At 41.9% G+C, this 17,061-nt stretch overlaps 1 protein-coding gene across 23 annotated transcripts in view; it reads right to left on the bottom strand.

Annotated features, from left to right (window-relative positions):
• The window catches only part of LOC133341416 (neurexin-1-like), a 395,989-nt gene that overhangs the window by 209,725 nt on the left and 169,203 nt on the right, over positions 1-17,061 (bottom strand). For all 23 annotated transcript variants that reach the window (XR_009755044.1, XM_061550005.1, XM_061550006.1 and 20 more), the window contains 4 exons: positions 16,339-16,720; positions 14,773-14,963; positions 8,759-8,932; positions 2,161-2,280 (listed from right to left, as the gene is read on the bottom strand). Coding sequence is in view for 22 of the 23 variants with exons in the window: in XM_061550005.1 (XP_061405989.1) it covers positions 2,161-2,280; positions 8,759-8,932; positions 14,773-14,963; positions 16,339-16,720 (867 nt within the window). In the remaining variant the exon portion in view is untranslated. The remainder of the gene's footprint in view (positions 1-2,160; positions 2,281-8,758; positions 8,933-14,772; positions 14,964-16,338; positions 16,721-17,061) is intronic.

Raw genomic sequence — 17,061 nt, 5'->3', positions numbered from 1 at the left:
GGTACAGACACACGTGTACATATGAACGTGATATTGTAAAATAAATAATTATACACGAAAAGATTAGGGGAAATAATTGTAAAAAGTTTGCTGTATATTTACAGATTTTTTAAATATATCTGACGCATAAATGTGTCAGTGAATATAATACACACTTGAAAACCTGAGTTTTCAGAGGAAAAATATTGTATCCCAACGTGGTGTTCTGGGTTAGGCAAAATGTTGAGCATTTCTGCGATCGAACCTTTGCCGCGGGCTGCTGAATTCCTGAAGATGCCCAAAGTAGTGGGTGGTGAAAGTTTTCGAGATGAAATGCTCAACATGAAGCCTCACCTGGAAGGCCACAATTGGATTACGAATGGCTGTGAAAACCCTCCGTGCTAAGTGAAACATTCACACTGCCACATTTAGTCAACACAACCTATTACCTCCCTGTTGCTGTAGGTAAACCTGTAACCAGTATATCTGTAAATTACAAGCATGACAGGAATACATGAGCAGAGACTCCTACTCCAATGCACCCGACTCACCTTGACATCGTGGTGATTTCAAGCTTTTGGTCGGTACACGTTAACTAATGGAAGACGTAGGACCTGTCTGGTCGACTTTAAAGAGTAGGCCAAAATACCCTTCAAGACGGGCTGCCTAAAGCTATGTCGGGCCGAGACCCTTCTTTGAGAAGTGGCGATAAGACGAAATTTGCAGGGCTGCACCTTTATTCTTACCTTTCATATCAAACAATGGCGCAGGTGGTTTATTCATTACAGACAGAACGGAGAGTCCCTTAACATGCTGGCTTGATAACTAATACACGTGTGTAAGAGTGTGTCACGTGTGTGGTAGAGAATGAGTTTGACTGGTGATACACCCCCACCCACCACACACACTCGATCCACATAGCCAAACTGGTAAACCCACTCACAGCAAACTAGTTAAAACATCGTTTTCTCTCCATCTCCTCTAAGCAATTGTGTGTTGTTAGTCAATCATAAGCAAGGAATTAATTAGCAACGAATATTGCCTCCTTATTGTTGCAGTTTGCAGATATGAATCTATACTCTTAGGTTTTTTCGGTAAAGTCACCTAGGTAAAAACATTAAAAAGTAAAATAAAATAAAAAATAAAAATAAAAATCACGACGTTTCGGAGGCAACACAAGCTTCCGTCTTCAGGTGGTACCGTCACAGCCACGACAGCTTTATCAAGTAAATGAGAGATTGCAGGAGCTACCACTCCGTTTATATAATGGTTGGAGAAGGTGGTGGGGCAAGAGCTGCATACTTATTATTAATATGGTAAGGTGAGGCTTGAGACTAAGAATAGACTGTATAACAAAGGCTGAGATATGAATCTGTTATGGGAATGCCTAAGTTAGAGCTCATGTGCCTTAACGCTATAGCATTAGTTAATGCCACTCATGCCTTGGGAATTGCAAAACGACGTGTGTTAAACGTGGAGTTGATGTCAAGCTGTCGAAGTGCATGCGTCTACAATCGACAATTTTTTATTTAAACTCCGACATGTGTTGGGAATTATTGGCAGGAGCTGAGCTACAAATTAAATTGGGGTGGCTTCACATTTTTCAAACACAATTTTTGTTAAATATGTTCTGTTGTTGGGGTTAAAGCAATGGAAGAGTCGTGGTGGGGCTGTGAGAATTGACATGCCAACGCCATTACGATTTCTATTGTTGACTCAGCTTGAACAAATGATTAATGAGACAAAACGTTAAGCGGGAGTTTAATTGGGACAAGATCTGGGTGGGTACTTTATAAAATTGCTCTGCCTATATCTCATTAACACGTTTTATTGATTTCGCTTAACTTATATATAACAACTGTTGATAACCATGTATAGGGTGGCATGCACAGCCAACATTTGCTTTCAAATCGGACAATTCTGAACTTACCCATAGCTGGCACATCCTTTTATGTATTTCCATTTTTTTACAAAGCCAAATTGATTGAGCTAGTAAATTGTGGGTGCAATTAATCACGGGCCTTTTCTTCTTTTATACAAAACACACACACACAAAATGTTGGCAGAACATTCTGACCGTCGCTATGAGAAAAGGCATTGTGATCGTGGATCAAACATTGGGTGTTGAGCTCTGGACATTCTCGGGACAAAAGAAGATTTAAGAGAGGACATATGACTCACGGTCATTGCAGTAAGCGCCGCTGAAGGAGGTCATGGTGCAATCGCAGGTGAAGGTGGCCCAGTGCTGCACACACATGCCCTGGTTCCCGCAGGAATATTCTTGGCATGTTGTGCTTGGTCCTGTCACGGCACACGTGGGAGACACGGCGAGGAAAGACAACGCTTCAACGAGTGCGATGACCTGCGGAGTTCTCACGTTGCGGAAAAAAAACATACTTTCACTTTTCTATTACATAACACCAGAGGTGGGACAAAGTCATTGTTATGCAAGTCCAAGTCGAGTCTGAAGTCATCAAATTCATGACTCGAGTCTGACTCGAGTCCAAGTCACATGACTCGAGTCCACACCTCAGAGGTGGGACAAAGTCATTGTTATGCAAGTCCAAGTCGAGTCTGAAGTCATCAAATGCATGACTCGAGTCTGACTCGAGTCCAAGTCACATGACTCGAGTCCACACCTCAGAGGTGGGACAAAGTCATTGTTATGCAAGTCCAAGTCGAGTCTGAAGTCATCAAATTCATGACTCGAGTCTGACTCGAGTCCAAGTCACATGACTCGAGTCCACACCTCAGCATAACACCCATGGCCTATCCCACCCACCGGTATACATGGGTACATCACAGTTAGTCGATCGGCAGGCAGGTATCACAAGCAATAATTTGTAGGGCTGCACATTTACTTTACACTTAACAACCCATGTAAGAAATTTTACAGCGGGCTTAATTGTTTTTTTCTAAACTATCCACAGAAGTATAGTGATAGGTTTTTACCCTTTCAACTGGTACAAAAACTGGCACCTTTATACAAGGCATCATGTTTGCAATAACTACAACACAAGCATTCAAAATGCAAACAAAAATAAACAACTCTGATAATGATATGCACTGTCCTTGAAGTTGATTGGTCCACACCCGAGACAGCTTTTCTTAGAGCCTAGTCTCCATTGGTGTTGGGCCAGATGACGCCAAAAGGCGTACAACTCAAAGACAGCGCACTATCAGAGTATTGAGAGCTCGGAGTAAGCATTTACACTATGAGACATCTCCTTTACCAGTGGCAAAATATCGTAATAGGTTTTTACCCTTTCAACTGGTACAAAAACTGACACCTTTATACAAGGCAGTCAAAATGCAAACAAAAATAAACAACTCTGATAATGATATGCACTGTCATTGAAGTTGATTGGTCCACACCCAAGACAGCTTTTCTTAGAGCCTAGTCTCCATTGGTGTTGGACCAGATGACGCCAAAATGCTTACGACAGAAGGTGTATTAAAGTATGTTTGGAGATATATTGGCAAATGGTTATTTTACGGATGATATGCAGATGCATTCCTTCTTGCCATGTAAGTCTTAAAGGTCTTGTTACGCCAGGCTGCACAGCAACTGTTTTTAAATCCTTTATATTAAGTTCACTTGCTTGCTTGCTTGCGCGCTTACGACCGTGCAAATCTTTCGGTCGTTTTTTAACCCACTTCCCGTGATCCAATCGAGCTGACATTTTGCACACAGACTCGTTGTGCATGACAATTTATTTTCGTGAAAATGTTTTTCCAAAATGTTGCACTTTTTAGGAAAAAATAAATTATATTTAATTACCAATTGCTTAATGGTGGCAGGCAATCATCTGACCCATAGGTGGCAGCCATCTCAAGCCAGAGGACGAGAGGACTCTAGCCGCCACGCATATAAAGGATTTATAGTGAAAAACTTTGTTTGTACGGGTTAATTTTTTCAGACCCAACTTTGCGAGCTGCTTATATACTTAGATGCACGAGCGTTTCGCTGGCTGCACATGGTTTAAAATAGCGAGCGCTTTGATTTTCCAGGCTGCCTGCAGGCTACAGAGAGGGGGGTCTTGTAATCTTTCAGCTTATTAAAATGCATGTTGACATCGCCAGATATTGTCATCGCTCAGCCGCCACATGGCCTGCTCTTTATAAAAAGGGAAGCGCTTAATGGCATAAAACAACAATGATTCAAAGTGTCCAAATCTGGATTTCATGTCGTAATTATTGATCGTTAACTTTTTTCTTTTCTTACATTCTCATCGCAAATTGCGTCTTGGGGATTTGTTCTTGAATGACAATCAAGCGGCCTGCGATGAGCTCTGAGCAGCAGAGTCACGGTGAATGGAGGTGGTTGCAGCATGTTATTATTTTATGCCACACGGCTGCAAATCTGTTAACGATGCCGAAGGTAGAAAGCAACTGATGTGAGGCTCGACATAACAGGGGTTTAAGAGTTTATCGCTGATTCCCACATGAAATGTCCTTATTGCCCAGGACAATGTCAAGTTAGTCACCTATCATGAGTATCATAACCATCGCCAGCCACGACCAATCCAATGCTGGATGATCGTCTCTACGATGGAATGATCCACTGAGCACCTGCACAACGAGCGTGTTTCATCACTACATCTCCTTAGTGGATGTACTCTCGGACGCATTCTACACATTCGCTGTCAATATCATGATATTTGACCATCGTGCATTGTCTCATCCAGCAGTGTGTTTTGCTCAAACAAGCATCCACTTATTTTTCTGACCAATTTAAATGGTGTATTTAACCTGTGTGGCTTATTTATTTCATGTGTTCCTCCTCCTGTCTCTCAAATGCAACTCCAAGCATGCATGAAGTGGAACAAAAACCGGCAGGCAGCACAAACCCTTCATATTTCTGTTCCACCTTATTTGCCCATGACCTTGTTTCTGAACCATAATCTCATCCATCGTATAGCAAAAAAGCATATGGGTGTTTTTGCAAATCGTACCCAAAACGTCAACTCATGGTCAAAGTACTCAGAAGGACTCCAGTAAACACCAAGTCGTGGCCCAGTTTTAACATTTTACATTTAAAAACTTTCTATTGAACAGCACAATTTCAATTAATTCCTGCTGAGAAAGAGATAATTTAGTTCTCAAATGTAAAACGTGTATTTGTCTTTTTATTACGTATGTCCTGAATGCACAGCATACAAATAGTGGCGATGAGTACATTTTTAATGTTTTTAATTTATTTTGACATCATCATTATATTTTTTTCTTTATAACTTGTCTAGCGTAACAAAAGGATGAATGTAAAAGAAACAAATTAACAAGTTTTCACTACTAACCTGGAACAATAACAAAAAAGCATTCACTTTAAATGCGCATTACAATATTATGCAATACTTAAAAAAAAAACATGCAACAAAACAAACAAAAAATGTATCCTGCGGTGCATTCATGCTACTAATAAACATGAAAGCAGTGTGGGCCAGCAAGTCATTTTATAACGTTTAATTCATCTCTGCACTCCGCTTGGCCTACCCAGGCACACCATTATTGTGCAGTTTATTTCTATATTGTCACATAATTTTATTCAGCATTTCAATTCCCCATTGTGCATTGGCTTTTAAATTGACATTGTCAATAAACAGGAAAGCAAATGTTCATGAGATTGGGCCACGGCAATGCAACAGCAATTAATCACAATTGTTTTGACATATAGATGATGAAGAAAAAATAAAGTCTGCCATATTTGCAATTAAAAATGAATCAAACACAAAAGCTTAAACTATTTTAAAGTGCTTAAGATGAAGTACTTTCCTGTCCAGCAAAAAAAGTTAGGCTTTATGCTTTATAATACAATAGTTACATTTGTCATAGGGCAATTATTGTGAAATAAGTATTGATGTTTTTAGGTTAAAGTAATTTCGTTGGTTTTATATAAATATAAAAGGAATAATAAATTGTGTTGTGGCTGTTGAGAAGTCAAAACGTACATGCTCACTGGTACAATTGGGATGCTTTAGATTAATTATTACTGGTAAGGAACATATTTAAAATGAGACTAATAAAAGGTGAATACAACTGGTATTTTCTCTGGCATACCTTTGGGAGTCGATGAGCGATTGGGTGTCATTAGATTAATGCTCCGGGTATAATGATGCACACAATAATCAACTGATACTGATTCTTAAGCTTGAGATACATGTCGCCAATCGTGGTCGTAATCATAGACCGTGTTTAATACACGCATATGTTGTATGTAATAGGTTCACATGACCCTCTCCAGCCACTAGAGGCTCCAGCCGCATTCACCAAAATGTAAAAACAATTACAGTTATGACTTTAAACCCCCTACGCATTTCACAAGCAGTACTAATCGCATATCTGCATTTCCCATAAATATGCTACATTCCTCTTGATATGCAAATTCTTTTGTCAAGGCGCTCTTCCCCCTCCATCCCAGCTTAAATAGACGCTCCAAGCCTGGAGTGTGTCATTCAGACTCTGTCTTCTCGACAGACCTGTTCGGACGGCTGCTTGCGTTGTGGCCGAAACGTCGTGAGAATAATTTTATAATGTTTTATTTTTATTATTTTATTATTTCCCTTCTACGTGACTTTACCGAAAGAACCAAGAAGATGAATTACAGTATTTATTTATATATATGTGTTGATCGAATACACGTGTTTTTGTTGTTGGTCTTCCCAGCTGAATTCCCAGTGTGCTCTCGGCATGCACACGGAAATCTCACAGATCACTGCAGCTCCGAGCGTCAAGGAAATGTACATGAACGCCGATGGAAGCGCCTTTTTCTTTTTTACTTTCCATGAAAGTGCTTGCCCTTTTCCACAAACCCCTGATTTGAGACTGGTATTTGTCGCACAATAGTCACACAGATACGTTACGTTCTCCAGAGATGAAAAGCCAAATGTTTACCGCACGTGTTTTTTTTCTTCACACAATCATTCGCGACAATGCTAAGACCGTCAGCTTGCTACAACTGAGAACCCGATTAATATTCATCAGTGGCTGCCTGAACTTCAGCGGTGGGTCTCGGAGGTAACACACCTCCGATCAGCATGGTTGGCGATGTTACGGTGCAAAAAAAGTTCAACATACGTACATACAAATGACCCTCTGAGACAACTGGCCACTGCAGTAAAAAAAGACAATTCTTAAATAAAATTGTGACCTTGAATCGTGAACAATTTGTCTAATCATGAGGGATAGGGAGCAGATAATTCGCGATTCCCCTCTTTAATGCTCTTGAACAGATGCACAGTAAAGCCTTTTTGGAAGCACCATCGCAATGACAGCATCTAACTGCGTGAAACTTTTGTCCGAGTACATTATTGCTGTTATGGTAGTGGAGGGTGAAGGGCATTGTCACAGTGCCAACAAGAGTAACATCCACCCCCATTAACTCGTGCGGTGGCAATAACCAGCCAATGATTAAATGTGGCATCTGGTTTGTTGCAGTGCGCTGTCGGCACCACGGCGGTGAGATGTCAACTTCCTCTTCTGGTATGCTGGGTCACGGGTTCGATCTCGACCCTGACGCCTGTATATTTAGAGTTTGCATTCGGCTGCTGTGAATTTACCACGTGGTAAGCCACTTGGTTGAGCTATTATTTGTGGCCAAGTCGCTTCTGTGGGCCTTACCGGTAAAAAAAATTAGTAGTTGCTGTCATATCAGTGGGTGAGATTGTGAAATCCTAGTGTTACATTTTAGTGACGAAAATATTCGTCAATGAGGTGGGTTTAAATTTCATTTAACTTTCGTCAACGATCGCCCGCGAGTGAATGAAAATGATCGACCGTGAGTATGGCGATGAATATCCACCGAAGACGAGAGCATGACCGACTATGACGAGGCGTAATTGGCTCGCCTGAAGGAGAAAGCAGAATTAGATAGCTTAGTATTATTATCGGAGACTGCAACGCAGAGCAAGACCAAAATGTTAATTGGCTATATTAAACGCATAAAAAGGTTTTCTGAGTAAACTGATTGGCTCACCTATTAATATTGGTTGGGGAGTGGGGTGGGGGGGAAATTGAGTGCCTCTCACACAAATATCTAAAAACTAAAAGTGAACTAAATCTGTGAACGCATTTGTCGACTAGACTAAGAAAATGACCAAGAGATACCCACAGACTAAGACTGAGCCAAATACACAGGTTGTTGCTGACTGGACAGGTAAATACATAAATCGATCACCAAATTAACACAAGTGGAAAACAAGCCGAGCTCACAACTTTTCATTCCCTTTCCTGTGCAATCAGAAAAATACAGCGGACAGACTAACTCACTCAAAAATGTATCACATATCAATCGGCACACACACACGTACATATACCTGCCAGCTTCTTCTCTTCACCTCAGGCCAGCTCCCCACTCTCTGCCATGTCCCCCCCCCCACAATCCCTCCCCCCAGCATGGGCCGCAAACAATCTACCCCCGGGTGCCACGGTGGCGAGATGTTAACTACCTCACTTGGTATACAAGAGGTTCTGGGTTCGATTTCGACCCTGACACCTGTATATTTGGCGCTTGTCTGTTCTCCCCGCGGTCGCGTGGATTTATCTCCGAATCTTTCGGGATTTTCCTCCGCATTTAGAAACACGCGTTTAGAGTATTTGGCTGCTACAAATTTCCACATGATGATAAGCCACTTCGTTGAGCTATCATTTGTAATAGCCAGGTCGCGTCTGAAAAAGAGCTTGTATAGCTCAGTGGGCCTTACCTGGTAAAATTTAATGTAAAAAAACGTGTTGCGTGTTAGTTTGCTTTTGATTGGGGGGGGGGGGGGGCGGGGTGTCGCACCTTCACAGCCGCGTTCGATCTCGTTGACCTTGTAGCTCGCCTCCTTCAGCAGGTCCGGCAGGCGTCCGTTGAGATCGAGCGACGCCAGGCAGCCTTGGTAGCCCTCGCGCGACGCCACCAGCTTGGGCAGCTTAGCGTACATGCTCTTCTCCAAGCCGCCGATGAACAAGTCCCCTGTCGAGAGAAACGGACGAGAGTTGCATTGAAAGGCTTTTCGCGGATATGCTGCAGAGGAATGGCTCTCTCCCTCGTGCCGTGTTCTCGGGTTTGCTTGGTACGTGTCCGTCTGGCGCGATGTCCGACATTTTGCTCCGCGCGATGGAATTCAGTTGCCTGAAAGAGCTCCCAGCACGTAGAGCGATTCGTCGGACGTCGTGCTGGACAACGCGCGGTACGACCAGAATACGCATCGGAGAGGCGTTTAAAGCCATTAGCTGCTGTCTAATGCGGTTTTCTCTTGCAACTCACTGCAGCGTACTTGAGTACAGGTCAGCCCTTTGTATAAAAAGGTGAAGGTGCAGCCCTGCAATTTATTGCTCACGTCACTGCTTGCAGACATTTAGGCAACTATGCATTTACATTTAACTGTGACATTTTAAACAATGTAAAGGCACAGTGTTGTATGAATGCCTCCACGAAATCACAATTTCAATGGTTTCTTCACGTACATTGAACATTAACAGCAATAGTGTGCTGTATTATAAATAGGATAAAGGTGCAGCCTTGAAATTGCATGCTCACTCCAGTGTTGGTGGAAGGGCCTCCGTTAGGGAGAGCTCTAGAGAGCCCCATCTAGAGGGTATTTGGCCTACTCATCCACAGTGGCCAGACATCGTGGGAGATGAGAGAGTATCCGCACTTTACCCCACCACACGTGAACCAGCTATGGTGTCCGTATGTATGTTGAACTTATTTTGAACCGTAGGTATTAAAACTGTGCTAATTGGTGGCGTGCCCATTTATACAGCTCAGCCCTTGCTATTGTTTATTCACGTTATAATTATAGGCATTACGAAAACCTCCTGATTATTATCTGTGTGTGTAATGCGTGGGATATGTTATTGCATTTCAGCTTTGGTTTTGTCTGTATTTGCACTGTTCAAGCCAGTGATTAGCGTCTAAATAGAATGAAACTCCAGTACGAACAATCTTGCTTTAAAATAATAGCAGTGCCGATAACCATAATGTATAACACAAAAATATGGAAACGAGATGTTGGAAAAGCTCGAAATATTTTGCAAAAAAACAAAAAAAAACGCAATGCATGAGACGAACCCAACACGAATGTGAAACTGAAAAGACGATTATCTGACACAAATCATCAATTTCATGAATGCGTACATTTTTCAACCCCCTCCCCCCACAGGACATTAAATGTGACTCAAATTGAAAATATTTGCCCCAAGTTTGAATATTGCAGTGCTCATTTGTGACAAGCACATTAAAGCAGACATATCCTATTTATCTGGTTATCTGGTGCTTTGTTTCCAGCTATTTCTGCCCCCCCCCCCCCCCACTATTTATTAATCCTTGAGACAAGAAATATATCGTTTAAATAAATACGTAAACGCCCGTCTGTGTAAATACGTACAACTTTAAGTTTTAATTGCAGTGAAAAGAGACAGGCCAAGGGCAGTGTAAACATTATGAGCAGGGTTGCAATTGATAATAGAGAAACCATCAATGTGTAAACAATTGTGTGAGTCTAAACTAAACTATAAAAATAAACTTATTTTTTTATTTTACCAAGTAAGGCCCACTGAACTAAATATCTCTTTTTCAGAAGCGACCTGGCCAAAAATGATAACCCAACGAAATGGCTTATCATGTGGAAATTTACAGCAGTCAAATATTCTAAACGCATGCTTATAAATGAGGACGGAATAACCAGAGAAAAATCCACGCGACCACGGGGAGATCGGACATGCAAACTCCAAATACTGGATACAAGTGTCAGGGTCACGACCAAACCCATGACCTCCTGTATAGCAGGCGCGGTAGTTTTAAGGGTTAACGGTAACACGCTGTACCACTTATTTGTCACCACGGGGCAGCTTTACCACCTGTCAAAATGAAAGACTGTCAAATTTCTCTCTCTCTCGCCTGTTTTTAGTCTGACAGATGTTTAATTTGGAGAGTCAATCACGGGAACAGGCACTTCATTATTAAGATTGAAATGCCACACAATGAAGAGTGAAAGTGGTCGTAATGTGAACTCCTTGAAACCCGTGGTACCTTGCATTTGAATGAAAATCTCTTAGGGGGGAGGGGGGAATATGGTCGACAACCTGTAAAATATATATTTTATAATGGGGGGATTTCCCAATGCAATCGTTTGTTAAGGAACCAACTCAAGCTAAACATGTGATAATCTTTGACAAAATGCCTTACAATTAAGAGTTTTTGAAATTGAACTATTTTCACTGTGCTTGCCCTTGCACCGAGATAATAAACATAACACTTGTATAAATAAAGTACACAGGAGTGGGGAAAAAAATATATAATTTGTATTCTTGAACATGTCTTAGCATTAAAAGCTGCAGTTTGTAATTAGAGATGGAAGGATAGAGTGAATATTCCCTGAGCAGTCAAAGAGAGGGCGCCAGCAAGAATGACGCGCACAAAGCCGCTGGTAAGGTGCCACATGAGGTGCTTCTGGACAGGGAGCAGCAGTGGTGGGCCGATACAATCAGCAATGCACCGAGGCCTCCTGGGCCAGCCAAATCCAATTACCCCAGCGCACAATGAGTGACCAATTCTTGGTAGCGCATTACGCTGAATAGCGCTGTTTACATGGTGTGACATGTACGGGTTCTGCTGAAATGCATGTTATTACGGTGGCTATGTGAAAATTGTGGCAAACGGTTTGTGAAATGTAAAAAAATTAATAAAGATGATGCGTACGTGTATACACAGCACCGATGAGATATACTACACGCATAAACACTCACGGTGAGATGCGGAAAGTGGCACACATGAGGTAGGGAACATACGCAGGTTAGAGACATCACATTGTACGTATGTATGTTGAACTTATTTTTCACTGCACGTAGCCAATAGTGATAATTGGAGGTGCGGGGGAAAGGGCGCGGTGCAGTGACCGTCTTTGTTCGATGGATAGCCAAAAGCCGCTGCGAGTTTGCGTGATGGTTTACGCTCTTTGACAAGAAAAGTAAATAGGTTTCAGCAGGACACATGGCCAGTGGTTGAGACTAACGATGGAGTTGCAGTCAAAGGCGAGAACGTGCCTGGGAGGATGTCTATTGTGGTGACGGAGCCATCAATTGAAATCTGTTCACGGTGCAGGTGCCAAATAGATTGTTGCATCGCAAAAGCGTGAGATATAGCAGCAGTTTGTTGGATATCATCCAGCAGTGGATAAAGGCTGATGATAACGATGACAGGAAGCGACATTACCATTACTCTGCCACATGACATTGTTGCCAATATTTCGTGACATTTTTTGGAAACTTGTACATACGGGACCACACTATAAATAGATGCACAAATTGTACATGTACTGTATACAATATATGCACACAACATACACAAACAAATATATAAAGTATGAGGAATAGCATACGAAATTACGTATTTTGGAAATAAGCTAAATCAAATACATGTTTAAAACGTTACACTACCAGGGAGAGAAATATTTCTATATTAAATATCAGCTTCTCTTCAGGATTTAACATAAAATAAGGCCAACCCTGCCTAAATTGACACATTTATTTTCCGTCACAATAAAATAACACTTGCCTCTACATATCACTACATACGCATTCATTACTATTGGTTATAGTGAAGTGCAATACAATCTCTTTGGTTATATTGAAGTACAACTTGTGAAACTTGGAGGAACGATGGCCGATGGTCTGGAAAAGTGATGGGAGTGACAGGAAAGGAATGGAGTGCGTGAAAGAATGCGTTCACCCAGGAGATGGAGCGATGGAATTGGCTCGCGAGCAAGTGCGGAATGGAGGGTGACATTGCTGGATCAGACGAGGTGGAGGTGGCTTAGGGGAGCCTTCATACAACAGTGGATTGACCATGGCTGACGATTATGACATATATATGCACCAATGGGAATAATAATAAAATGTTCGGCATACAATTAATTACATGTAATGCTTGCAGTTTCTTTTTTCCGTGGGGAATGGAACGTTTACGCAATTGCTGCAGAGTAGAGACATCTAGTGGAGATGATGTAAATGACATTCACGCGCAATTTTCATGAACGAACTCCATCTTGTGGACTGAAACATGATCGGGAGGAAGCCATTTGGCGTTCATTTAACGCTGAATTAATGCCCTCTGGTTTAGTTGCAAGTGTTCATGTTGTTGTCAAGCGATTACACTGCTTTATGACAACTGCAGTTCTGCCGCATGTCTTTTATGACAAGGGGCACAGATGAGGTCAAACAGAATGAGAAACATTGCCTTGTTATAGTGCTGCGATTTGTGAGAAATTATTTTCAACAATCTTCATTTTATCCCTAATGGGCTATCGATGTTGTTATGAGACGAAGTATCCATCCGGATCTATCGCCAGGCAGTGTAACTCTACGTGCTTGAGAATGGCCCACCAAAGTGGATATGACAGAGCTACCTCTGAGATACTTTCAAGTGACCTCTGGTCCATGCTATCGAGGGCAGCAATTTCCCACCCTCTCTGCATCTAAGAGCAGCGATCATTGGCAGACAGTGCAACCAATATTTTTAATTCTCAGAGCTGACATGTAGCCAAATTAAGTGCAAAACAAAATTAAATATGGGTTTTTTTCATGCAGTCATTTGTTGACGGGGCTTGCGACCATCAACTCAGTAAACTAGTCAATTTGGCCTTCTAGTTTTGACTACTTCCCAGGATCTCAGTGGCGCTGGCTCTCGCTGTTCTGAACCCTGACTCACAGGCCAACTGCCATGAACAGGATAATAAGCTGCCAAATTAATAATAAAACATTTTACCAAAATGGAAGACCACATTTTGATCACTAAATATGATTAACTGGAATATTATGGTTAATTAATTGTACCAAATCTATGTTTTTGTATGGAGTAAAAAATATATGTATTAAAATGTTATGCTGCTTTGTGCCAACGCAATGCACTGATGTTTGTTTGCCACCAGTTTTGTATATTTATATATTTTTATAGTTACCATGATATTTGCCAGGATGGAGGCAATTAAATTAACAGATGTAGAATGTTTCCACTGATAGTAAAGTATACTACACCTCCTACACCCGGGGTAACTTCTACAAAAAGGCCCTCCAGGATTATTTGTAGCATCTGATTTAATTAAGTCAACTTTTAAACTCAGGCTCCCCAAGTTGTGCACCGTCTGCTGACCTGGCGATAATCTTTACCTGCTGTCATTGGCACTCGTGGCTGAATATTTCAGAGCTTAACCCATTATTCGTGAGGTCATTAATAACCCCAGTTGAAATCTTAAAAAAAACAAATTTGCAGATGAGAATATTTTCAGAAAAATAAAAATGTTATATTTCTTGTCTCCCTTGGGATTCAAACTCTAGATCGCAAATGTGCTGGCTTGGTGCTCTAAATAGCAGAATTGTCCTTCTGAACCTGAGCCAGAGGTCGCAACCAGGTACCCGATACCCGTACCCTACCCGATACCCGGCTACCCGTACCCGGCCGTGAGTCACTGGTGAGTAGCCGTTTGTCACTCATTTCGGGTAGGGTACGGGTAGGGAACGGGTACGGGTAGCCGTTTGCGACCCTGGTGCGGCCGGGTACGGGTACGGGTAAGGAATCAAAACCCGTTTGCGACCTCTGGCTTGAGCCAGCCCGGCTCTTGTTACTAATCAACCACCAATATTACCCACACCCCTCCCCCTTCTCCCATCTTCACTTAAAATATCCTGCCTTTAATTAGGAATTAACAAGCTTTCATTCTTTCTCTGAGGAACTCCACAGTGGGCCCTGATGCATTAGGAAAACCACAGCTGTCGTGCACTTTTGTAAGTAACAAATGCAAATGTAAAGGTCACCTTTGAGGTCAAGGTTTCTGGCGCCGTTGACGTTTTGCGACACAGTCTGGGTGTCGACCTTGAGGGTGTGAATATTGTTGTTGTCTCTGGAGATGATCACGTTGTGCCACCGGTTGTCGTTGAGAACCCGCTTGGAGTTGTCTCGGATGAGGTCCTGCCCATTTCCCAGGTCAAATATGTAATGGATGTGCCTGTCCGACAAAGCAAAAAACAACAAACCAAAAAACACATTTATGTAATTTCCTGCCACTGATAGCAGACGACCCGATGATAGAGAGACCACTACAGGGCACCTCTGGTGGATATTTGGAGTACTCTTCCACAGTACATTCATGTAACAGATATTAAAGCTATATTATATTAAATTGTATAAAGTATACAGGAACCTCTCTCCAAACAGGTATTTATAAAGAGTTCAAATAAAAATTTCAAACCAACACATTCATCCAATTTGTATCTTCATAACTATGCTGTTCAAAATGCATTCGTGCAGAAAAAACAGTTTTTAATTCGCTTTCTTTTTTTTCTTGCTGCGGTGTTTGGCGACGCGCGTTAAATTTTATTTTCTCAGCAACTGGATCAAGTCAGCTCACCCTCGCCACACACACAAAAAAAGCCCCGACTCGCTTCACGCACACGCAAAGCTCCACGAACCTCATCATCACAGTCACGGAGGCATTCGTATAGCATTGGCCAAACTGCCAATCACCAAACCACTTATACGGCAGCCGCGCTCGTGTTGCCGGGATGCAATTTTTTTTTTAGGTCGCGATACGATATCAAATTTCGCCGCACGACGATTAAACACGAAATCGGTTTCCTATATGTTTGTAACTGTAGTTCACAATATCACGGCGAATATCTGTGCACTTTGCCACACTTCCTGCATCATAATAATTGCTGATGATATACAACTTTATTTAGGGTATTAAGTTTATCATTTCATAAAGAGTTTAGAAAGGATATAAAAGGTTGAATAAAAATAACATGTGGGACGTAATCACAATGATGATTTTTTTTGCCAAAAAAACGATGCTGCTAATTATGGGCCTCATCGTATGCTACATCGTAGTATGTGTTTGGGAGGCAGGGTTGCGCAGTGGTAACACTTGTGCCTCTAGCACCTTTCTATCTGGAGGTGGCATGATCTCCCCCTGTTCTGCATAGGGGGGTCATCCAGGGTTTTCCCAGTTTCCACCCATAGCTAAAAAAAAACCCACATACAATATAACTGGTATTGGCCAAACATCTCAATGCTGAAAAACTCCCTTCAAATTTCTCAATTGGGATTACATGCAGCAACATTGCCTCCTTGTGCAAAAACTTGGCAGGACCGTGCTGAAAAATCAAGATTTTAAAAATAATCTTGAGAACTGCTCTTTGTGTTTAGTTTGTTATCCTTCCCCCGCACCTTCGATTAGCACGGGTTGGCTACGTACGGTGCGAAAGAAGTTCAACATACATACATTTAGACTGAGTGAAGCTCTCCCAGGTAAACAGACGCATCGATAATAATATTGTGGCAACCCTAGCCACCACGCCGCACCGCCACTGCCCTCAGCCTACCCTTTGACCAGCTCAACAGCGATGTAGTCATTGGCGTCGCCGCTGTTGTAGAGGATGAGCCCGTCGCTGGACGTGCTCTTGAACTGGAAGAAGAGGTACATGGAGGTGTAGGCCTGCAGGGTGGCCAGCGTCAGGTAACTGCCACGCGTCTTGAAGATGATTGGGTCGGCGATGATGGTGCGCATGCCGAACCGCGCGTTCAGCTCGCAGTATCGGATGTCGCCGTTGCGGCACAGGTCGATGTAGGCCATGCCGTTGAAGACGACGTTCTGCAGGTGGCCCATGAAGTTGGAGGGCATCACGGAAGTGTATCGGCGCTCTGTCATGATGCCCGTCTCGATGTTGTGAAACTCAAGGCGGGTGTGGTCGCCGTCCATGAGGCCTATTAAGCAAAGGGAAACAAATAATCAATTATGGAGTGGAATAAATTTTACAAGGACAACAAAAACCTGTATTATTATTCGATGTAAAATGACGTTATATTACTGTCTTGTACAATACTTGTATTGTTATTGTATACTAAATACATTGAACATTGCTTTAAATGATTTGATATTATGAAATGTTATTCTATACTCTTAAATGTACTGTTATAGAATAATATCGCAAATATTATAGACTGAATAAGTAAATGGTTAAAAATGTTAAGAACTGTTCAAATATTGTTATAAATTATTTCATAACCCTGCGATGTAAAGTTAAATGACAATGCGTTCTTAAACT

Source organism: Lethenteron reissneri, chromosome 11, assembly GCF_015708825.2.
Source record: "Lethenteron reissneri isolate LAM-NWPU_2019-01 chromosome 11, ASM1570882v1, whole genome shotgun sequence".
NCBI classification, from domain to species: Eukaryota; Metazoa; Chordata; class Hyperoartia; order Petromyzontiformes; family Petromyzontidae; genus Lethenteron; species Lethenteron reissneri.
The sequence above is the reverse complement of the archived record's forward strand: the minus strand, read 5'-3'. Positions and strand labels throughout refer to the sequence as shown.